Source organism: Somniosus microcephalus, chromosome 11 (assembly GCF_052327205.1).
Source record: "Somniosus microcephalus isolate GS21.2 chromosome 11, FLI_Smic_1.0, whole genome shotgun sequence".
Classification (NCBI taxonomy): domain Eukaryota; kingdom Metazoa; phylum Chordata; class Chondrichthyes; order Squaliformes; family Somniosidae; genus Somniosus; species Somniosus microcephalus.
Genome location: NC_140997.1, coordinates 16,522,122 through 16,546,523, shown reverse-complemented (window position 1 = coordinate 16,546,523; position 24,402 = coordinate 16,522,122). Strand labels below are relative to the sequence as shown.

General features: G+C 47.0%; 1 protein-coding gene across 1 annotated transcript in view; it reads left to right on the top strand.

The window, feature by feature from the left end:
• lmf1 (lipase maturation factor 1) overlaps nt 1–24,402 on the top strand; it is a 449,408-nt gene that overhangs the window by 99,665 nt on the left and 325,341 nt on the right. Inside the window, exon 2 of the mRNA XM_086000259.1 lies at nt 13,478–13,543. Within this exon, the coding sequence (XP_085856385.1) occupies nt 13,478–13,543 (66 nt within the window). The remainder of the gene's footprint in view (nt 1–13,477; nt 13,544–24,402) is intronic.

Genomic DNA, 24,402 nt, shown 5'->3' with positions numbered 1-24,402 from the left:
CTGGTGCATAAGGACACCCAGGTCTCGTTGCACTTCCCCTTCTCCCAATCTATTGCCATTCAGATAATAACCTGCCTTCCTGTTTTTGTCCCCAAAGTGGATAACCTCGCATTTATCCACATTATACTGCATCTGCCATGCATCTGCCTAATCACCCAACCTGTCCAAATCATACTGGAGTTTCTCTGCATCCTCCTCACAGCACACATGCCCACCCAGCTTTGTGTCGTCTGCAAACTTGGAGATATTACATCTAGTTCCCTCGTCTAGATCATTAATATATATTGTGAATAACTGGGGTCCTAGCACCGATCCCTGCAGTACCCCACTAGTCACTGCCTGCCACTCGGAAAAAGACCCGTCTATTTCAACTCTTTGCTTCCTGTCTGCCAACCAGTTCTCTATCCAAGTCAGTACCTTACCCCCAATCCCATGTGCTTTAACTTTGCACACTAATCTCTTATGCGGGACCCTATCGAAAGCCTTCTGAAAGTCCAAATACACCACATCCACTAGTTCTCCCTTATCTATTCTACCAGTTACATCCTCAAAAACTTCCAGTAGATTAGTCAAGCACGATTTACTTTTTGTAAATCCATGTTGACTTTGTCCGATCCTGTCGCTGTTTTCCAAGTGCTCTGCTACAGTATTACATCTTTTATAATGGACTCTAGTATTTTCCCCAGTACCGATGTCAGGCTTACCGGTCTTTAATTCCCCGTTTTTACTCTACCACCTTTTTTAAATAGTGGGATTGCATTACCTACCCTCCAAGCCATGGGAACTGTGCCAGAGTGTCTAGAATTTTGGAAGATGACCAGCAATGCATCTACTATTTCTAGGGCCACTTCCTTAAGTACCCTAGGATGTAGATTATCAGGCCCTGGGGATTTATCGGCCTTCAATCCCATCAATTTCCCTAACACCATTTCCCTACAAATACTGATTTCTTTCAGTTCCTCCCTCTCATTAGACCCTATGTTCCCCGACATCTCTGGGAGGTTTTTTGTGTCTTCCTTTGTGAAGACAGAACCAAAGTATGTATTTAATTGGTCAACCATTTCTTTGTTCCCCATTATAAATTCCCCTGATTCTGACTGCAAGGGACCTACGCTTGACTTCACCAATCTTTTTCTCTTCACATATCTATAGAAGCTTTTACAGTCAGTTTTTATGTTCCCTGAAAGCTTACTCTCATACTCTATTTTCCCCCTTTTAATTAATCCTTTTGTCCTCCTTTGCTGAATCCTAAACTGCTCCCAATCCTCAGGTTTGCTGCTTTTTCTGGCCAATTTATATGCCCTCTCCTTGGGTCTTATGCTATCCCTAATTTCCCTCGTTAGCCATGGTTGCGCCACCTTTTTTGTTTTATTTTTATGCCAAACAGGGATGAACAAATTCTGTCGTTCATCCATGTGATCTTTAAATGTTTGCCATTGCCTATCCACCGTCAACCCTTTAAGTAACGTTCCCCAATCCATCCTAGTCAACTGGCACCTCATACCATCATAGTTTCCTTTATTTAAATTCAGGACCGTAGTCTCTGAGTCAACTACTTCACTCTCCATCTTAATGAAGAATTCTATCATATTATGATCGCTCCTCCCCAAGGGGCCTCCCACAACAAGATTGCTAATCAGTCCTTTCTCATTACATAATACCCAGTCTAAGATGGCCTGATCTCTAGTTGGTTCCTCGACATATTGGTCCAGGAAACCATCCTGTATACACTCTAGGAATTCCTCCTCCACAGTATTGTTACTACAGGAAACTTCGCAATATCCGGCACCGACGGGACCGAGCTGCTGCCGATCTATCAAAACTTCCGGATAGACCAGCGCTAATGTTGAAGGATACGGAGGTTTTCATCTCCGTATCTGGCAACAAACACTGTTGCTTAGCAACAGCTTGTAAACACTCGGCCCGTACCTTGGAAGCGTCTCTGAAGCTGTTGCTAAGCTACAGAGACGCTTTCCAGAGCCTGACTGTTTAAAAAAAAAAAAAAAAAAAATGCTGGGAGAAGAAAAAAAACCTAACCAAAACGGCTGCTGATTTCTGCCGTTAGATCGAGGTTTCCGGACATACAACCTCCGGATAAACCAAAGTTTCCTGTGATTTGGTTAGCCCAATCTATATGTAGATTAAAGTCACCCATGATAACTGCTGTGCCCTTATTGCACGTGTGTCTAATTTCCCATTTAATGCCATCCGCAACCACAGCATTACTGTTTGGGGGTCTGTATACAACTCCCACTATTGTTTTCTGCCCCTTGGTATTTCTCAGCTCTACCCATACAGATTCCACATCATCAGAGCTAATATCCTTCCTTACTATTGTGTTAATCTCCTCTTTAACCAGCAATACCACCCCACCTCCTTTTCCTTTTTGCCTGTCCTTCCTGAATATTGAATACCCCTGGATGTTGAATTCCCAGCCTTGGTCACCCTGGAGCCATGTCTCCGTAATCCCAATTATATCATATCTGTTTACATCTATTTGCGCAGCTAATTCATCCACCTTATTATGAATGCTTCTCGCATTAAGACACAAAGCCTTCAGGCTTGTTTTTTTTAACACTCTTAGTCCTTTTAGAATTATTATTTACTGTGGCCTTATTTGATTTGCACCCTTGATTTCTCTGCCTTCCACTTTTGCTTTTCTCCTTCCTGTCTTTTGCTTCTATCCTTGCTTCCCTTTCCTCTGTCTCCCTGCACAGGTTCCCAACCCCCTGCCATTTTAGTTTAAACCCTCCCCAACAGCACTAGCAAACACTCCCCCTAGGACATCGGCCCCGGTCCTGCCCAGGTGTAAACCGTCCAGTTTGTACTGGTCCTGCCTCCCCCAGAACCGGTTCCAATGTCCCAGGAATTTGAATCCCTCCCCCTTGCAACATTCCTCTAGCCACGTATTCATCTGAAATATCCTTCTATTTCTACTCTGACTAGCACGTGGCACTGGTAGCAATCCTGAGATTACTATCTTTGAGATCCTATTTTTTTATTTACCTCCTAACTTCCTATATTCAGCTTTTAGGACCTCATCCTGTTTTTTACCTATATGCACCACGACAGCTGGCTGTTCACCCTCCCCCTCCAGAATGCCCTGCAGCCGCTCTGAGACATCCTTGACCCTTGCACCAGGGAGGCAACATACCATCCTGGATTCATGTTAGCGGCCGCAGAAACGCCTATCTATTCCCCTTACGATAGAATCCCCTATCACTATCGATCTCCTGCTCTTTTTCCTCCCGTCCTGTGCAGCAGAACCACCCATGCTGCCAGGAAGTTGGCTACTGCTGCCTTCCCTCGATAAGCCATCTCCCCCAACAGTATCCAAAGCGGTATATCTGTTTGAGAGGGGGATGGCCACAGGGGACCCCTGCACTACCTGTCTGCACCTACAACTCTGCCTGGTGGTCACCCATTCCCTTCCTGCCTGTCCAGCCTTTACCTGCGGTGTGACCAACTCCCTAAACGTGCTATCCACAATGCCCTCAGCATCGCAAATGCTCCAGTATGTATCCATTCGCAGCTCCAGCGCCGCAATGCGGTCTGCCAGTAGCTGCAGCTGGACACACTTCGCGCACACATGGTCGTCAGGGACACAGGAAGTATCCCTGATTTCCCACATAGTGCAGGAGGAGCATGCCACGGGGCCGAGCTGTGCTGCCATGACATACCCTTTAATTAATTCAAATTAAATCAAATCAATACCACTAATTACACTCACTACAATTAAATGATATACTCAAGGGCCCTTGTTTACTAGCACTCCCCGCTATACAACAGAGACCTTAGAAACTATAAATGTGGCACTCTTAACAAAATTTGAAATGGGGAGCGATTTGAAGCTTCATTTGAAATATTACAGCTTGATAACAGAAAGAGCTGGAGAATGGCAGAAGGTCAGCGAGATAATCCTGCATTAATATCAAGCGTTATCCTGTTGCATTCTTCTGCATGATTTTCTATAATGTGCCGTCTTCCCTCTTGGTGACAGCTTTGGCAGTTTGTATCCTGAATTCCTGTGAGATCACCTCGAGAGATATCCCTGTAACCCTAGACGGAAAAGGCGGAGATTGGATCAGGTTTTTTCTGACTTCTGATGCCGCCTTTGGTCTGTTGCATTGTAATTCTAATCAGAATCTGCCTGCACTTCAAAGGCCCATGACAGGCTGCATAGCTCCGGGCCCGTGCGATCTGATTGCGTATCTTCCTGTCAGTGGTATTGCCGTGATCCAGGTGTCTTTGTTGTTGTGGGCCACTGGTTCCTTTTTATTATTCGTGGTGCTGAAGAAATTTAATCCATTTTTTTATGAGCCCTGGCACAGCTCAGTGGGTTGGAAATGTTATCCTGCACATATTTTGAAATTCAAATGCAGGAACAGTAATAGCAGTGCCGCCTTTTTCATTATACACTTCTTTAGTACGTGTACGTACCAGCGTTCGATCAGTTACAGGTAAATACCCGTCGATCTGTCGGCTTCATAACCAGATGATACCAGAACACTGAGGGTACAATTATCGGGAAAGACCGAACAGGCTGGGGCTCTTTTCTCTAGAAAAGAGAAGGCTGAACGGTGACCTGATAGAAATCTTAAAAATGATGAAGAGGATCGATAGGGAAGACTAAGGGCTAGAAATTCAGTTGTTAGCGCCAGCCGCTTGCGCCTTAGGAGGAGGAGAAGTGGGGCGCAAAGCAGCTAGCGCCCGGGCGCGGCGTGATCTGCACCTCTCGCGAACTTCAGTCAAGATTTAGCGGCAGCGCAAAACCGTAGCGCCCGCTCAGCTGCGCGCGCAGGTCCTGACATCATTTCATGGTGCAGCGCTCTTGATGCGCCCCGAACCGGAACTTCAGTGGCACCCCCCTTTTGTGCACCTGGCGCCCCCAGCGACTGGTTGAGTGGAACGGTTCCCAGTCGCTGCGGGGGACGCTATTTAAAGGGGACTCTTCCTCCATTCTTTGTGGCAGCCATTTTGTTCCACTCCTTCTGTGTGAGAGAGAGATATTTGGAGAGAGACAAAGGGAGAGAGCTTTCTGCTTTGACTCAGCGCTCGCACAGGTACTTCTGGCTTCAGGCCAGAGCTTTGCAGTTGGATTTAACTTTTAGTGCCATAGCCTTGAGTCGCCACATATAATGGGGGCTGCAATGGGTGGAAACGTTGGCTTTCTGCATTGCATTCAAAGGGCTCAGATGCCGAGAGAGAGTGCCAGTCATGGCCAGACGGAGAAGGGCCAACAGGCGTCGGCACAGGAGGCCTTACCCACCCAGGGTATACCGCCAGCAGTTCTCATATCTGAACATGTCTGAGGAGCAGTGTGTTCGGAGGCTGCGATTCAGAATGGAGGTGGTCACAGAGATCTGCCACCTGCTTCAGAGAGATCTGCAGCCACAGCTGAGGAGCAGGACGTCTGTCGGTGGCAGTGAAGGTGACGGTGGCTCTCAACTTCTATGCCACCGGCTCCTTCCAATCCGTTACTGGGGACATTGCCAGTATCTCCCAGTTTGCGGTACATTGCTGCATCAGCCAGGTGACGAATGCCCTCTTCAGAAGGAGACGTCAGTACATCTCCTTCCCCATGACCCTGGACAAGCAGCAAGAGCGTGCAATGGGATTTGCAAGAATAGCGGGCTTCCCCATGGTCCAGGGCGCCATTGACTGCACGCATGTGGCTTTGCGGGCACCTCTACAGAATGCAGAGGATTACCGCAACTGGAAGGGCTACCATTCGCTCAATGTCCAGTTGGTATGTGACCACAGGCAGCAGCCACGATGCCTACATCCTGCGCCAGACTTCTGTGGCAGATATTTTCGAAGCCCTGGCTCACCCAGGAGGCTGGCTTCTCGGGGACAAGGGCTATCCTTTGTGCACCTGGCTGATGACCCCGCTCCGTGCGCCCAGCACCCCTGCTGAAGAATGATACAATGACAGCCATCAAGCTACCAGGAACATCATTGAGCACACAATCGGCGTGCTCAAGCAACGGTTCCGCTGTCTGGACCGTTCCGGAGGAGCACTACAGTACTCGCCTGAGCGAGTCTCCCATTTCGTTGTAGTGTGCTGCATGCTGCACAACCTGGCTAACCTCAGGACTCGGCCACTGCCAGCAGACATTGGAGAACCACCAGAGGAGGAGGAGGAGGAGCACCAAGACGGGAGGGAGGCACAAAGTGCAAGGGCCGTCCGTCGGCGGATTATTGCAACTCGGTTCTAGGCCCCTTCTCGGAATGGCTTGTGCCAATGAAAGAACATGAATGGAGCCGCTCTGCAAACCTTCAGCCGGTCAAGGCAACAAATAGTTCAAAGTGCAAACATGGACAATCTGAAAAAAGAAATTTTTTATTTAACAAACTCTGTGCCCTTCCTGCATGACAAACAAATTCAGAGAAACCCCCCAAAAAACAGTCAGACACATAACTGGCTCTCACAACCTGGAGAAAATGAAAAAAACAGTTAAACAAAAATGACCATGATTCTCGGCCTTCATATAAAAAAAACATTTTGCCACACCTTCTACTTTTTTGCCTGCAAGGGTGATCCGCCTCGCTTCTGCGATTAGCCCCTTCCCGCCCTGCAGCTTCTCCTCAATGGGACCCCAGTGGCTGCAGCAAGGCTGGGGGAAGGCTGCTGAGGGTCAGATGGTGAGACGGCAGATGCCCTTGGGGGACGGCCTGGACCAGCTCTGGGCCTGGAGGGCCCGGCTGCTGACTGCTCCAACTCTGCTTGGGCGGCAGCAGTCTGTCCTATGGGTGGTGGCAGCTGCAGTGGAGGAGTGACAGTGTTGGCAGCAGGAATGCTGCCAACCTGACAGAGCACAGGCACTCCCTGGTCGGCTGAGACACTGGCACTCGCACGGGACAGCACTGAAGCATGCGCAGCAATCTGCTGAAGCACAGACTGCTGGGCTGCTGCGGCGCGGCGAGGGCCCCGTCGATGCCTGGCCGATCCAGCGAGGGTGGCAGCAGTTAGTGCCCGTGTGGCCCTGGTCTGTGTCTGCACCACACCAGCCAGTGAATGCACGGCACGACTGAGCACTTGGCTGGAAGCCACCTGTGCTGCCCCGAATTCCTGAACACTCCTTGCCAGTGACTCTATGGAGTCAGGCATCCTTGCCACTGCAGCCATGAGCTCAGTGTGCCTGCGCTCAGCCTGGGCGCCCATTTCACCAAGGAGCCGCACCTCCTCTGCGCTCACCGTAGCAGGACTGGAGACCCCACTCACCCTCCGGGGAGAAGGCCGCCGAGCTTCCCCACCCCTCCCGCGTTGCTGCTGCCCGCTGAGCCCCGGAGCTTCACCCTCATCAGACCCTTCCCCCCCTGCTCCACTCCAGGGAAGACGTGTCCCCATCATGGCCATGGGCTGCGTCGGCTGAGGGTGGCACTGATGGGCCGGCTTCCTCCTCCTCGAATTCTGAATCAGAAACAGTGCCAGCTTGAGGGCCCGCCTCCTCACCTGGCGAATCAGCATCTGAAAGCAGGGAGGTACAAGAGTTGCTTTAGAGTGAGGACAGGGCGGCAGCGAGGGAGGCATGAGTGCTGCTATGCACTGCAATGGTTCGAGAGTGGCAAAGGATGCTGGTGTGAGGCACAAGTGGAAAGAGAGAGGTCAAAAAGGTGATGACCTTACCATTGCTGTCCAGAACGGGGTCGGCATCTCCAGTGGCGATGGGGCCAATCAGCCGGCCTCCCATAATCTGCTCCACTCGCTGCTCCAGGTCGCTGAGCTCTTTAAGGTCAGGACGGCCTCCCCTGGTCCGTCGCTGCTGCCTGCGATTGTGGGCCAGCTTGCCCTGCAAGAGAAAGGATGGACTCTAAGTACAGTGTCAAGCCCTGATCTTGCCTGCACTGCCTCCCATGGTGGAATAGCCCTGACAGTGTCAAGCCCTGATCTTGCCTGCACTGCCTCCTATGGTGGAATAGCCCTGATCTTGCCTGCACTGCCTTCCATGGTGGAATAGCCCTGACAGTGAGTAAAGTGCTGAATGTGCAAGTGATTTCATGAAAGTCCCATAGCTGTTGGATGAGGGCTGGGCATTGGGGCTTTCGGGTCCCTTTGGCCATAAAGTGAGGTGCACGTGCAGGGATGAAGAGGATACTGGAAAGTGTACTCACCCTGACAACCCGAGTGAGGTCGTTGAACTTTTTTCTGCATTGCACAGGAGTCCTGACAACCATGCTGTTGGAGGTCACCCTGTTTGCCACCTCCCTCCAGGCTTTTCTATACTCGCTGGGCAGCGGCCTCCTGCCACTATCAGGGAAGAGGACAGGTCCACTGCGCCAACCAGTAGCTTCAGGGCACCCTCGCTGAAGCGCTGCGCTCGCACCCTAGCCTTCTCCATAGTCCTGGGCGTTGAACTGGTGATGCAGCTATGTTCAGGCCTTGATTCAGGGCTGCAGTGTGCAGGGCGTCGCAGCAAAACAAATCGACCCTCCCCCTTTAAGAGCTGACCGGCGCCAGCGTGTCTGCCTTCAATCAGCAACTCGCCGCACCTGCGCTGCGCCCGCCCTCGGTGGTAGCGCCTCGGCTCGCCAGCTTAGCGCCTTATGATAGTCGTGCACCGCCTGCTTTAGCGCAGCAGCAATCTCTTGGGGTGATGCAACTCAATTTCAGCGAAGGTGGCGCTAAGTTGCGCCTAGCGACCGCCCAGCTGCAGCGCCCCAAACGTGGCGATACTGAATTTCTAGGCCTAAGTGTTTCCACTTGTGGGGTAGTCCAAAACTAGGGGTCATAAATATAAGATCGGCACCAATAGATCCGGGAAGCTAAATAAGTACATGAAGGAGAAAGGAATAGAAGTATAAGGGAGGTTATGCTAAAACTTTATATAACACTAGTTAGGCCACAGCTAGAGTGCTGCGTGCAGTTCTGGTCACCACATTACAGGAAGGATGTGATTGCACTGGAGAGGGTACAGAGGAGATTTACGAGGATGTTGCCAGGACCGGAGAATTTTAGCTATGAGGAAAGATTGGATAGGCTGGGGTTGTTTTCTTTGGAACGGAGGAGGCTGAGGGGAGACTTGATTGAGGTGTATAAAATTATGAGGAGTTAGTTAGAGTGGATAGGAAGGACCTATTTCCCTTAGCAGAGAGGTCAATAACCAGGGGGCACAGATTTAAAGTAATCAGTAGAAGGACCAGAGGGGAGTTGAGGAGAACCTGTTTCACCCAGGGGGTGGTGGGGACCTGGAACTCACTGCCTGAACGAGTGGTAGAGGCAGAAACCCTCAGCACATTTAAAAAGTACTTGGATATGCACTTTAAGTGCCCTAACCTACAGGGCTACGGACCAAGAGCTGGAAAGTGGGATTAGGCTGGATAGCTCTTTTTCAGCCGGCACAGACACTTCTGTGTCCTAAATTTCTATGATATGAAGGTTATGCTGACAGGGTTAGATGAAGTAGGGTGGGAGGAGGCTTGTGTGGAGCATAAACACCGACACAGACCAGTTGGGCCGAATGGTCTGTTTCTGTGTTGTTAGTTCTATGTAATAATATTAACTTTAAAATTGCAGTGCATTGACCAGGACACTGGGAAGAACTTCCCATCTCTTATTTGAATACAGGAAACTTTCGATTTACCAGCACCTAAATAACCGGAAATCTCGGTTAACCGGCAAAATTCAGGAGTAGGTTCAGGTACCTTTTATTACTTGCCTTCCTCCATCTGTTGCTGTGCAAGGGTGTGGCTGCAGCTGTTGCTAAGCTACAGAGACGCTTGCAACTTGTGGCCATTGTTCTGAACCTAAGCAACAGGGTGTGTTGCTTTATACGGCGCTCTCAGCTCCGTATCTTTCACTATAGCTTTCGGTTATCCGGAATTTTTGATGAACCGGCACCACGTCGGTCCCGTCCGTGCCGGATTTTTAAAAAAGTTTTCTGTAGTGCCAAGGCATCTTTTACGTCCACCTGAGAGGGCATATCGGGCCTCGGTTTAATATCTCATGCAAAAGACGGCACCTCTGACTGTGCAGCACTCCCTCAGTACTGCACTGGAGTGTCAGCCTAGAGTGTCAAGTCTCTGGAGTGGGACTTGAACCCACAACCTTCTGACTCAGACGTGTGTGCTACCCACTGAGCCACGGCTGAAAATTTTTACTACTGCTTGCTCCATGATGCAATGCTTGTATTACACTTGTTTTGTTATATACATTTCACATACCCTGCCTACCATGGAAAATTGTAGCCTATGTTATGTCAGCATAGTAATATCCCTGCGTTCTGATGATAGCCATCTGAACTTCTTGATGTGCAACCCATTCAAAGCCATTGTTTTCTCCCCACCACAATTTCCGTTCCCTAACCAATGACTTCATCCCTCTCCCTGGCCACCATCTGAGGCTGAACCAGACCATTTGCAACCTTGGTGATCTATTTGACCCTGAGGTGAATGTCCAGCCACATAGAGTCATAGAGTTATACAACACAGAAAGAGGCCCATCGTGTCCATGCCGGCCATCAAGCCCTGTCTAATCTAATCCCATTTTCCAGCACTTGGCCCATAGCCTTGTATGCTATGGCATTTCAAGTGCTCATCTAAATGCTTCTTGAATGCTGTGAGGGTTCCTGCCTCTACCACCCTTTCAGGCAGTGAGTTCCAGATTCCAACCACTCTCTGGGTGAAAAAGTTCTTCCTCAAATCCCCTCTAAACCTCCTGCCCCTTACCTTGAATCTATGTCCCCTGGTTATTGACCCCTCTACTAAGGGAAAAAGTTCCTTTCTATCTACCCTATCTATGCCCCTCATAATTTTGTACACCTCAATCAGGTTCCCCCTCAGCCTTCTCTGCACCAAGGAAAACAACTCCAGCCTGTCCAGTCTTTCTTCATAGCTGAAGCACTCCAGCCCAGGTAACATCCTGGTGAATCTCCTCTGCACCCTCTCCAAAGCAATCACATCCTTCCTATAGTGTGGCGACCAGAACTGCACACAGTATTCCAGCTGTGGCCTAACCAGTGTTTTGTACAGCTCCATCATAACCTCCCTGCTCTTATATTCTATGCCTCGGCTAATGAAGGCAAGTATCCTATATGCCTTTTTAACCACCTTATCCACCTGTTCTGCCTTCAGGGATCTATGTACATGCACACCAAGGATCCTCTGTCTTTCCTAGGGTCTTACCATTCATTGTGTATTCCCTTGCCTTGTTAGTCCCTCCAAAATGCATCACCTCACACTTTTCAGGGTTAAATTCCATTTGCCACTGTTCCGCCCATCTGACCAACCCATCTATATCGTCCTGTAGCCTGAGGCTTCCCGCCTCGCTATTTACCACCCCACCAATTTTCGTGTCATCTGCGAACTTACTGATCATACCTTTTACATTCACATCCAAATCATTAATGTAGACCACAAACAGCAAGGGACCCAGCACCGATCCCTGCGGTACCCCACTGGACACAGGCTTCCAGTCACAAAAACAACCTTCGACCATCACCTTCTGCCTTCTGCCACTAATCACCATCTGCTCCCTCACCAAAACTGCCTACTTTCACCTCCATAACATCACCTGGCTCCGACCCTGCCTCAGCTCATCTGCTGCTGAAACCCTCATCCATGCCTTTGTTACCTCTAGACTTGACTATTCCAATGCTCTCCAGGCCTGCCTCCCATTTTCCACCCTCCATAAACTTGGGCTCCTGCAGAACTCTGCTGCCCGTATCCTAACGCGCACCGAGTCCCGTTCATTCCTCACTGACCTACCTTGGCTCCCGGTCCGGCAAAGCCTTGATTTTAAAATTCTCATCCTTGTTTTCAAATCCCTCCATGGCCTAGCCCCCCTCTATCTCTGTAAACTCCTCCTCCAGCCCTACAACCAATGCTCCCTCTAAGCTGCTCGGCTGTGCAGCTGTCTGTCGGTCCCGAGCAGCCCGGGACCGGCTTTTCCAATGTGAAATTTCGTACATGCGTGAAACTGTGAATGGGCCGCACAGCCCCTTAAAGGAGTCTGCGCACCCCCAAAAAATTAGAGGGAACATTGCTTACTACCCTCGAGTCTCTACGCCCCTCCAATGCTGGCCTCTTGCACATCCCCGATTTTCTTCGCTCTCATTGGTGGCCGATCCTTCAGCTGCCTAGCCCCTGAGCTCTGGAATTCCCTCCCTAAACCTCTCCTCCTTTAAGAAGCTCCTTAAAACCTACCTCGAGTGTCCGCTGTAGCTCGGTTGGTAGCACACTCGCCTCTGAGTCAGAATGTTGTGGGTTCAAGTCCCACTCCAGGGACTTGAGCACATTAAAGCTAGGCTGACACTCCAGTGCAGTGCAGAGGGAGTGCTGCGCTGTCAGAGGTGCTGTTTTTCGGAAGAGACGTTAAACCGAGGCCCCGTCTGCGCTCTCAGGTGGATGTAAAAGATCCCATGGCACTATTTCGAAGAAGAGCAGGGGCGTTATCCCCGGTGTCCTGGCCAATATTTATCCCTCAACCAACATAAAAAAAAACTGATTATCTGGTCATTATCACATTGCTGTTTGTGGGAGCTTGCTGTGCGCAAATTGGCTGCCGCCTTTCCCACGTCACAACAGTGACTGCACTTCAAAAGTACTTCATTGGCTGTAAAGCGCTTTGAGACATCCGGTGGTCGTGAAAGGTGCTATATAAATGGAAGTCTGTCGTTCTCTGTGACCAAGAATTGTGGTTCGGTGTCACATTTTGTTTGCTAACGCTCCAGTGAAGCACCTTGGGACGTTTTACTACGTTAAAGGCGCTATATAAATGCAAGTTGTTGCTGTGACACAATTCTAGCTGTTTTGTTATCCTATATATGTAATATATACTTCTTACTAACTATAGTCATACATACAACCTGATTTTTGCGAAGTGATGATGGGAAAATGTGTTTTGAGTTCCAAATTTTAAAGAAATTCCATAGTCGAGAGGCAATCTGCTCCTGATAGATTCCTTCTAGATTATTTACTTTTAGATGTTTTGAAACAGTAATGGGGTTGAGTCTCTTGGTTACGGAAGCAATCACTCTGTGTTTGTGTAACACAGATCAATGATGTCAATTAAAGAGAATATTACACCAAAAATGAAATCCACACTCCTGTAAATAATCTCAAATACACTGTATATAAAGTTTCTTAAAGATGATTCCTTTAATGCTGCCATAATGTTGCACAAAGGAATATTATACCCTATTTTGAAAGACATCCCCAGAACAATAAGGAATAGAATTTGTAATGTTTTAACGTTATAAAAGTACAAACAACATCTACAGTAACAGTGTAGTCTGATTCAGCCATTCTGGCAAGGATTCTAAACCTCTCCAGTTTCTATTACTGTCATCGGAACCCCTTAATTGGATTACAATCTTGTTCACAGATGTCCACTCTTCAGGACCTGCATAAATATTTATTACTAGAATTTTACATTTGAAACTGTTGTAATTCTATGCCACGTTTTCATTACTGTTTTAATTTATTTCCTACCTCAATGTTTAATTGCAAACTGAATGCTTGTGGTTTTTATTGACAGGGGCTGATTAAAATCCGTGGGGATCGCTGTTGGAAAGACCTGACCTGTATGAACTATCATTACGAGGTATGTGCACTGCAGCAGTGTTCCGTGACGTGTATCTGACCCATTTTAGGATGTCACTTCAGAATGACTTGGTTTAATTATCACGTACTGATCAATCTATTTTTTTGTACACTGTGTATGTGAGCTACAAACCAGGTAAAAGCAGATTGTTCACCCTCCGTCTGGTAGTGTCTGTGTCTGTGTGTGTGTGTGTGTGTCTCTGTGTGTGTGTCTCTGTGTCTCTGTGTGTGTCTCTGTGTCTCTGTGTGTGTGTCTGTGTCTCTGTGTCTCTGTCTGTGTGTCTGTGTCTCTGTGTGTCTGTGTGTGTGTGTCTTTTTGTCTATGTCTGTGTGTGTGTCTCTGTGTCTCTGTGTGTGTCTCTGTGTCTGTGTGTGTGTGTCTGTGTCTGTCTCTGTGTCTCTGTATGTGTCTCTGTGTCTCTGTATGTGTCTCTGTGTCTGTGTGTGTGTGTCTCTGTGTCTGTGTCTCTGTGTGTGTGTCTGTGTCTCTGTGTGTGTGTGTCTCTGTGTGTGTGTCTCTGTGTGTGTGTCTCTGTGTGTGTGTCTCTGTGTGTGTGTCTCTGTGTCTGTGTCTCTGTGTGTGTGTCTCTGTGTCTCTGTGTGTGTGTCTCTGTGTGTGTGTCTCTGTGTGTGTGTGTGTGTCTGTGTGTGTGTGTGTGTGTCTGTGTGTGTGTGTGTGTCTGTGTGTGTGTGTGTGTGTGTGTCTGTGTGTGTGTGTGTGTTTATGTTTACACTGAAAAGGTAAAAAGAAATCTGAAATCAAAAGCAGAAAATGTTGAAAACACGCAGCAGGCCAGCAGTATCTGAAAGAGAAGACATCCTGTACAGCCATGACTATGGCTGTCTCATTGTTCTTGACCTTCCTGCTGCCTCTGATGCTGTTGACCACGCCATCTTCTTCCAACTTTTCCATCTGCCCACCTCCATGGTATTACTCTCTCCTGATTCAGTTTATTACACTGACTTCAACAGCTTCTCCTCTTTACCCACACAATCGCCTTTGATATACCCATGGGTCCAAACTTACCCCTTTCCTCCTCACCATTTACATGTTGCCCCTTGGTGATATCATCCCGAAGCATGGCGTGGGGGTTCAGCTCCCACGTGTATGCTGATGACACCCAGCTCTACTTCTCTGCCTCCTCCATTGGTCCAAAGTTCCTTGGGCCAAAAGTTCCTCCAGCTTAATGTCAGGGAAAAGTGAAGCTATCTTCTTCAACTCCCACTAGTAGCTACATGTGTATGTTCTTGACTCCATCGACCTCCCCAACTGCGACTGCAGGCTGAGTCCAGAGGTGTGGAGCCTCGCCATATTCTTGACCCCAAGCTCTGCTTCCTCTCCCATCTGCGCTCCATCCCCAAGTTCGCTTTTATTCCCCATCAAACATTGCTTACTTCTGCTCCGACCTCTCTTCACCGCCACCAAAACCCTAGTCCATTCCTTTACACCTCAGTATCTAACCTTCTCTCGGCCTACACCCAACATGTTAACTTGTCTTTTTTCAGATACCGATGGACCTGGTGTACATCCAGCATTCTTTGTTTTTACTTGTGTTCAGCACAAACTGGCTGACTTGCATCCTGACCGTGGTGTAGGATAGACTGTGCTAGCGATGTAAGCCCAGTTTAAGACTTGTACACTGTAACCAGAGGGAATGAATCATTATAAGTGCAAGTAATGAGTCCATACTTTTGTGCAACGCATTCAGAATCAGTAAAGAAATTAGGAATTGAAAACTCCAGTGATTCAAAGTCTGGCTTTTGGAGGGTCTAAATCCACCAAAAACTAAACCATTCCAGGTAAGTGAAACATGCTGTTTAAAAATTCTTGTTCCATTTACCATTCCTTCCCTTATTTCAGCACTGTGATACTCAATACTTCATGCACCAAAGGCATTTACTGCAAAGTTAGCCAAATAGTTATTGAATTCTGTGCAAACATTTACAGAAAGATTTAGTGCAACAATCATTAAACACAACAAACAATAAACTGTAAAATCTTTAAATAAGGGTAATATCCTATAACAGAACACATGAAAGGCCTCGACTTGTGTATCATTCTGCTCTTTTTCTCTCCTTTTGAAGCCTTATTTCAATTGTAAATGGTACTAGATTGGTAACCGCTCCCTGTTTGTATTCTGGCTCCACTCTTTATCACGGCTAGATTGTGGAGAGACAGAGCTGCAATCAGTCTTATGGGAAATTCACTATCTGTTCATTGAACATTCACACGCTGGCCTATTGCAGATACTTACTAATGCTAATAAGAAGCAATTTTAAATGTTTTTAACGTGCAAAGCCTTGGACTGGCCTGACAGCTAAAGCCCTCTGCCCCAATTAAACCACATCAAGAGTTGCTATTCGACACCCCTGCTCAAACTACTCTTGAATTGGGGAAAGTATAATTTTACATCATTGGTATTCAGATATATACTTGGAGCCCTGAGCACCAACCCCTGATCGTCGGAGATGTTTCTAAAATTTGAAAAGAGCCGATAGGATGGGCAACCGAGTTAAACCCAGAAGAAGAAAATCTGACTTGGGTTAGAAGAGCTCTTTCAAAACTCAGATATTTGTCACAAATTTGTGATCCGCTCAACCTGTTTGTTTCTGACTCCTACACGACTGGAGAAAATGTAAATGATGCATTCGGATTTTTGCATGTAGATCAGTTACGTGTTTGTCCCGACTTGACTGGTTAATTCAGCTGAGATCACAGGACATTTAGATGGCCTTCGACTCGTCATCGCTGACTCTACCTTTTCCTGGATACATTTTCCAGTAGGAAGCGGCTGTGAAAAGATGACCTGTTATTTTCAAAGGAAGTCGTCTGAAAGATATAATTGTGTATAAGCTGAATTTTGCTCTCCACCTTCCCTGGGCACAGCGCTTTTAACAGTTGCAAAAAAAAAGTTGATAATTTAAAGAGGATTTTCAAAAAATTACTCTCCAACATGTAGGGTTTATTGGATATTTGGAATAGGCTTATTTATAACTTTTATGAAACAGATTTAAATTTCCCAACACCTCTGCCTGTACAAGGTTTCGCGCAACTCAGAATGAATGTGTTTGAAAATAGGGACTGAATATGTATATATTTCATGTTCTATGTTTAACTATATATATCCCACCCGATCCCTGTGGCATAGTGGTTAGCACTGTTGCCTCACAGCGCCAGGGACCCGGGTTCGAATCCGGCCTCGGGTGACTGTCTGTGTGGAGTTTGCACATTCTCCCCGTGTTTGCGTGGGTTTCCTCCGGGTGCTCCGGTTTCCTCCCACAGTCTAAAGATGTGCGGGTTAGGTTGATTGGCTATGATAAATTGACCCTTAGTGTTAGGGGGATTAAATACGTGGGGTTACGGGGATAGGGTGGGATATGTGTCGGTGCAGGCTCGATGGGCCGAAATGGCCTCTATCTGCATTGTGGGGTTTCTGTGATTTCTGTGACATATCTTATATAATTTTCTTTACAACTGCACGTCCTGGCCCAACTATACACAGTCCTGCCACCTCACCTGAAGTTCATGGTCTTGACTGGTTGTATGCAGTGTCACAGGGGATTGATTAGTATGTTCGATATATGAAGCTATTGACCTCCTTGGCTAGATCACTGTCTTGTAATTCTTCCTAGGTATCTGTACCCTGCCTATTGACTTGGACATTGAAACCTTGCGGCATTTGTAGATTTTCTGATACCTTTTTTTCTTCAGTTGCTATTGGTGTTCCATTCTTAAAGTAACGTAACAACACTGTGATGTTCTGAGTACTGGTTCGAAGGCTGGCACCTCCTTAGAGCGAGAGGGAGCTGACTGATGAAATACTGCCCGCGCTGCAGCATTCTTGGGCAAGGCAGAGACTAACTATATAGGCAAGCATTCAGGCGGAACGTTCCACACACTGCCATCCAAATGTCTGTTAAATTTATTAATATTTATTAATATCGGTGAGGAAAGCCGACTGTCCTGCCAGCACTTGGCTTCCAAACAGTCGGCTTGTATCACTCTTGTCTTGAGTCAGAAAGTTGTGGGTTGGAGTTCCGCTACAAGCCTTAAGCGCATAAACTAGGCTGACACTCCAGTGCTGCACTGAGGAAGTGGCTCATTGTCGGAGGTTCCATCTTTTGGACGAGACAGTAAACAAACCCCGTTTTGCCTGTTCTGGTGAATGTTGCAGAGCTCAAGGCATTATGCAAAGAAAACCAGGGAATTCTCGCATTGTCCTGGCTGTTACTCCAACCTCAAATCAGTACCACCTGAAAATGCATTAACCGGTCGTTCATCGCGCTGGTGTTTGCGGGATCTTGCTATGTACGGAATGGCTGCTGAGCTTGCCTACATAACAACAGTCACTGACTCCTTTCAAAATAATTCACCGTATGTGACGAGCTTTGAGATGTTTTGTGAGAGAAGTAATAAGGTGCTACATAAATTGCAAGTCTTTCCCTGTTTTTTTTTGCCCAGAATTCAAAAGGTTAAAACTGTAGGTTAGAAAGCTGTAGATCTTTTTTTCTGGAAAAAAAAGTTTCCTTTGCACTAGCTGCATTGTGAAACTACCTCCTTGAAGTGGTCTCACACTGCTTGCCAGAATTCAATCCCGGCAACTTCACTCCCCAGTTCCGCGGCCCATTTTGCGCTGATGAAGAAGGAGTTTTGGCTGTGCATCAATACAAAACATTGCAGTCCGACCAACCTATAAGTGAAATTACAGACTCAATTACTCGGTACTAACTTTTGTAATGTGGCAGTTCCGTCCTGATGTGTGAGGAATGCTCGTTTTTGTAATGAAATGATTCCTTCGACATATGGTTAAACTTTAATTGTAGATTCGCCAGCAAGCCAAGTTATCTTTTTTTTAAAAATATTTTTTGAGTTCTCTTTTAAAAGCGGTGATGGGAGAACCGTGTCTCTATTGCAAAGCTGCAGGAGCAACGACAGCAGCAGGGAAGATGAGCAGGGCGAAGTGGAGTCTGTGGGACACTGGAACCATCATCAGTTTACTTTCACACTGATTCAGTTTGGTATTAATCAGACGCCATTTTCCCTCAATAACACAGTGGTGTTGAGTAAGGCCTGGGATTGACTGACGCTTAACGTTCAGCAGTGAAATAAGCTGTTTTCCTTGCAAAAAATCACCCCAGCAAAAGTGTAAGAGGAGACAAAGAAATAAGACTGTTGAAGTCTCCAGCATCACGTCATAGCGTTTTGCAGTGAGGGCAGTTTTGCGGGGGGTGTGGGTGAAGAAAGCATGCATCTTGGTTCCAGCTTTAGTCAGATGCAAGCAAATCTGTAACAAAAACAGGGCCAGAATTGCCTGTTTTATCTCAATACTGAAATATATACACACGCAGTTTTAAACACATGGAACCTGTTTACAGTAGTACATTCTCCCATCCGGAGTCATTTTTGTCTGAAGTGGGCCCACCCACCTGTTGACAAGAACCTTCTAGTAGTTTTTCTATTTGCTAATTTCCCCCTCCCAAGGTACTGACAATTGCTTGGGGTACAGTTCTACAGATCCCAGTATCTCCACCCCCTGATAAATATCGTTCCCAATTGAGCATTCTTAATATATAAGCCTTGGACAGTGAGGAGGCCATTCGACACTAGAGATCATCAAAGTTGATCCTGTCTCCACCCTGGGCGGATAAACCTGGTTGGTTTTATACTTTAACTCGAGGACAATGAGCCTAACTGCAGCAACCCAATTGGAGCCATGGCTGAGATTATGTAACTCAGCCAGCAAACCAACTTACAATGTTCCTGGTCTCATAAGTTTTTAAAAAAGCATTAACTTAGAAACTCCCTTAGCCTTTAGTGTAAGGAACCAGACACTGGAAGAACCCGCTGTGTATGAGACGTTAAATTGATTGAATGGTGGAGTTGAGTATTTTGCTCTCCACAGATCATTGTGAAAAACGATCTGTTGGAAGTATTTTGTTCTGCAGCAATGTTTGCAAACTACATTCCATATTACTAGTCCCCGACTCCATGACTGACAGAAATAAACGGAGAGTAACAATGCTGGTGCAATTTGTAAACACTGTGCTATACAACTGCCCTCATCCCATCTTGAAAAGTCAGGAGATCACAGTTCACACATGATTAGAAGTAAGTGACCAACTTCAATCATGAAGTTAAAGATTAAAGTCTGTTTCTTGGACACTGAACTGCTGCAGTTAAAGTAAGTGCTTGATGCTAAAAAAAAAAACCTATTCCTATGAATGAGTTTGTTTACATCCACTATACAATTCAAACTCATAGTCCCCGATTTCCCCAACCTCGGCTGGTCCATGGTGGGCGATGTCGGAGGCGGGTCCTGACCCCGCTGCTGGCTCCAGCCCGCTCTGTAGAATGATTTTACGCTGATTGGGCTTGTTAAGCCTGCCCAGCACGTTTGCTGTCCAATTGGAGGAAGAGGGTTTGATAATGTAATTTGATGACACATCATCAGCCAGTTTCCTTAAAGGGACCATGCGCAAATTGATTTTGACAGTTGTGCTGTCAGTGTTCTACAGCATTGAGATGCTGCAAACACTGACAATGACTGAACAGAGGTGCACAGCTGCACCCAGGCTCTCCCATGTCTCCCTCCATATGCTTATGGAGGGAGTCACAGCACGCAGGGAGGTTGTCTTCCCTTCCAATGGGCAGAAGAGATCTCCCCAGGAGACCAACACAGCCTGGTTGCACATTGCACAGGAGGGCACAAACAGGGATGTCGTTTGGAGGGCCAGGCTGCAGTGGCGCAAACCTTTCAATGATCTCAGTAGATCACGAAACATTACTGCAAAGCTCCACTCAACCTCATCCTGCTGTGCCACTCATCACATCCCCATCACTCTGCCTTCCCTATCCTACTCCTGCACATCCTTACACCAACTTACCTTGCACCTCCACCCATCCCTCTTTATCTACATTATTATCACATCCCCATATCTCTAGCAATCCCTCACACTCGGCCTCATCCTAGTCCAATCATACCAACTAACAACACACAAGGGTAGGCACTTGTGTGTTTTAGCCAATGTTCATGTAAAGTTTCTGTTAATGTGCTGTCAAACATTGAAACCTTTATTTTCAACACTTTGCGTTCTTGGACAGATTTGTGTGCACCTTTGGAAGTGGCTGAGTGAGTTGCAGTGAATGGTGAGACATAACGGTACCCCCCGCAATGGTGATGAGTATGAAAGGAATGGCTTGGACATTGTAGGGATGCTTTATGGTGTTGGTGTGGGGTGGTGCCAACCTGGTGCATTATGTGGCAGCCATAGTGTACAGCATCAAGTGAAGTAAATCTGGCCATGGTGAGGCCATCCCTGGCCTCCTGGGCAGCAATGTGGTCGGGTGCTGATGCCCTGTGTCCTGTGCAGCATCAGTTGATTGCGGAGAAGGTTGGTGGTGTTGTTGGTGCTGCTGGTGTGCCTGGTGCTGCTGGTGTTGGGGCTGTTCATGGTGGGATTCTGAGGACCAAGGTGAGACAGTTTCAAGGGCACTGATGCTGATGGAATAGATGGCAGGTGAGGTTGAGATGACAGAGCGATCTGTCAATGGTGAGAGAGGTTGTTCCAATGAGGTGACACTGGATAGAGAGTTAGCTCCAAACACTTGCAGCCTGCATAGAGCTCAATCTGTCTTCCAAACGCAGTACGCAACAGCTTCTGAGCTTGGAAAGTGAACAGCTGTGAGATGGGAGCTTTTCTAGCACATTTGCAGCTGTCAAGTAATGAGATGATCCCATGGTCATACAACTCCCGACCTCCTTACCTGACGTGATCCCCGACCAGCGTGGACCCTGTGGGCGACATCATAAAATGGTAAGGTGAGCTCAAAATACTTTTTAGTGGGCTGTTTACAAGGTCATAATGACCTGAATTGCCTCCCTCAGCACTGCGTTCAGCCCTGACAGACCCGACATCTGGGGAAGTTGCATCGGGTTGACAGCGGGTTCCCGACCTGTTGTCAAAAAATGTTTTCCCACCAGACCCGCCTGTTGACCCCATAGTGTCAGCTTCAATTTAATATGATCTATTTTAATGTAACTGTGCTATCTCAAAATTAATTCAGAGATAAGGCAATGACACCTGACGGTTTTGTGCTATCCAAGTAATTACCCGATGCACAAGAGATGAGCTGATTTGACTCAAAGAAGTACTTCTCATTCTAAGGAACTTAAGATCATAATCTAGGCTGACACTCCAGTGCAGTACTGAGGGAGCGCTGCACTGTCGGAGGTGCCGTCTTTCAGAGGAGACGTTAAACCGAGGCCCCTGAGGTGGACGTAATGGCCACTATTTCGAAGAAGAGCAGGGGGGAATTCTCTCCTGCATCCTGGCCAATATTTATCTCTCAACCAACATCATTGAAACAGATTATTTGGTTATTATCACATTGCTGTTTGTGGGAGCTTGCTGTGTGAAATTTGGCTGTTGTGTTTCCTTCATTTCAACAATGAGTGACTCCACTTCAAAAGTACTTCGTTGGCTGTGAAGCGCTTTGGGACGTTCCGAGGTGGTGAAAGACGCTGTATAAATGCAGCTCTTTCTTTCTTTAAGCACAAAAATATATAAAGGATTTGGTCAGTTCAAAAATCAGCAGCAGTACCCCCACCTCACTGTAGTTCTGGCCAATCTCGTTCTTTATGGTACTACATGCTAATAGTCGAACCTTGACACAGTATTGCAGCCGGAATCCCATCTGCTTAGTGGATGAAGATATTGCCGGGTGTTTGCAAATTGCACCAGCATTGTTACTGTCCATTTATTTCTATCAGTCGTGGAGTCGGGGACTAGTAACATGGAATGTCGTTTGCAAACGTTGCTGCAGAACAAAATATTTCCAACAGATCGTTTTTCGCAAAGATCTGTGGAGAGCGAAATAGTCAACTCCACCATTCAATCAATTTAACGTTTCGTACACAGCGGGCTCTTGCACAGTCTGCTTCCTTACACTATAGGCCAAGGGAAGTTTCGAAGTGAATGCTTTCCACTTATGGACAACAGACTTTCACGGCTGGTGTAATAGCAGTTGACCAATGAATGAAATGGTAGGGGAGGTCCCTAGTAACACTTTCACTGCCATGTTCTTCTCATTAGTAAAATGAAAGTTAATTAGTTTGGTAGAATTAAGAGTGTCCAGAATTCAGTAGAACAGTCCTGAATGTTTCATTTGTAGAAATCTTGTCTGTTGGAGCTTGAGCTTGGAGCCTCCAACTGGCAGTGCATGCAAAGAAAGACTTCCATCGCTGCACCTCGTCACGTCTCTCAGAAGCATCTTAAAGCACTTCACATGCAATCCGTGTTTTTGAAGTGCAGGGATTGTTACGTTAGCAAATGCAGCCTCAGCTTTGCACACAGCAAGATCCAACAACATTATCCTGGCAACTCTGGTGTGGTCAGCCCAGTCCTGGTGCGGTCAGGCGTGAAGCACACTCCACCATTTTTTTTTCTTCGGGCTCTCGTCCAAGCAGATTATCTAGACCAATATGGCACGTCGTCAGATGATCTACAGCAGTAATTTGAATCTGATCTTCATTAATCCTGAAATGTTGGTTAATCCATGAGAGCTTTTCACAACTTTAGCGACTGTATCCATATAACTGTGTCTCTGTTACTTCAGCCGATTTTTCCCTGAACAGGTGCAGATGGCATGCTGTGACGTTGAGCTAATCATTCTTGTGTGGGACATATGTGGGACCGTCCTCACTATTGGCTTTCATTATTGGTATGGTAAAATACAATAACGCGGTGGTGCGGGATGCCTTGTACGAATTTGTTGAATGTAGACGGTGCCTGCATAATAGGACTGGAAAATTCTGCTTGCCAACTAATGGAGGATGATTCGGTGAGCTGAACAACCAGGCTACTTGCCAGATTGCAAATGACATGCATGTGTTTATCCGTCCATCTCCAGTCCCTAATTGCTTCTCTGTTGCGTAGATCTTCCCTATCCCACTGTGGCCAATTTCCTTTGGTCAAAGTCCAAGTAACTGTTTTGCAGAGAAATAAAAAGTTAATTTTTGAAAAAGAGAAAGTTAGGATAGCAAATTTTTTACTTTTATTTTTTGGTGAAACAGAGACTTCAGTAGGTAAACTCCTGGCATTGAGTTCTCCGCTGCTGAATTGAGAGTACATAGAAACTACTTTATGCCTTTCAAACACGGTGCATTAAAGTGGGATATTACTTTGGAAGAGGTGGTGCGGAAGTACTTTCAATGGTTATTATTCCCATGTGTCTAACATAGTATATTTAGAAAATTCTTTAGTCGTCTCTTTTTAAGGGAAATCACCACTTTCATGGCTGGCTGGCAGCTCGCAATGGACCTACAAGGCTGAGTCTCTCCTGCCTGGATAGACTGGAGAAGCTGGGGTTGTTCTCCTTGGAGCAGAGAAGGTTGAGAGGAGATTTGATGGAGGTGTTCAAAATCATGAGGGGTCTGGACAGAGTAGATAGAGAGAAACTGTTCCCATTGGCGGAAGGGTCGAGAACCAGAGGACACGGATTTAAGGTGATTGGCAAAAGAACCAAGGGCGACATGAGGGGAAACTTTTTTACGCAGCGAGTGGTTATGATCTGGAATGCACTTCCTGAAAGGGTGGTGGAGGCAGATTCAATCACAGCTTTCAAAGGGGAATTGGGTAAGTACCTGAAGGAAAAGAAATTGCAGGGCTACGGGGAAAGGGCGGGGGAGTGGGACCAGCTGAAGTGCTCTTGCGGAGAGCCGCCACGGGCTCGACGGGCTGAATGGCCTCCTTCTATTTTGTAACCATTCTATGATTCTATTCTACCTGACCTCAGTAGCAGATTTCTTAGTGAGTGGTTGTCCTAATGGGAGCATGGATGTTTTTGCGAGTCCTGCAGAG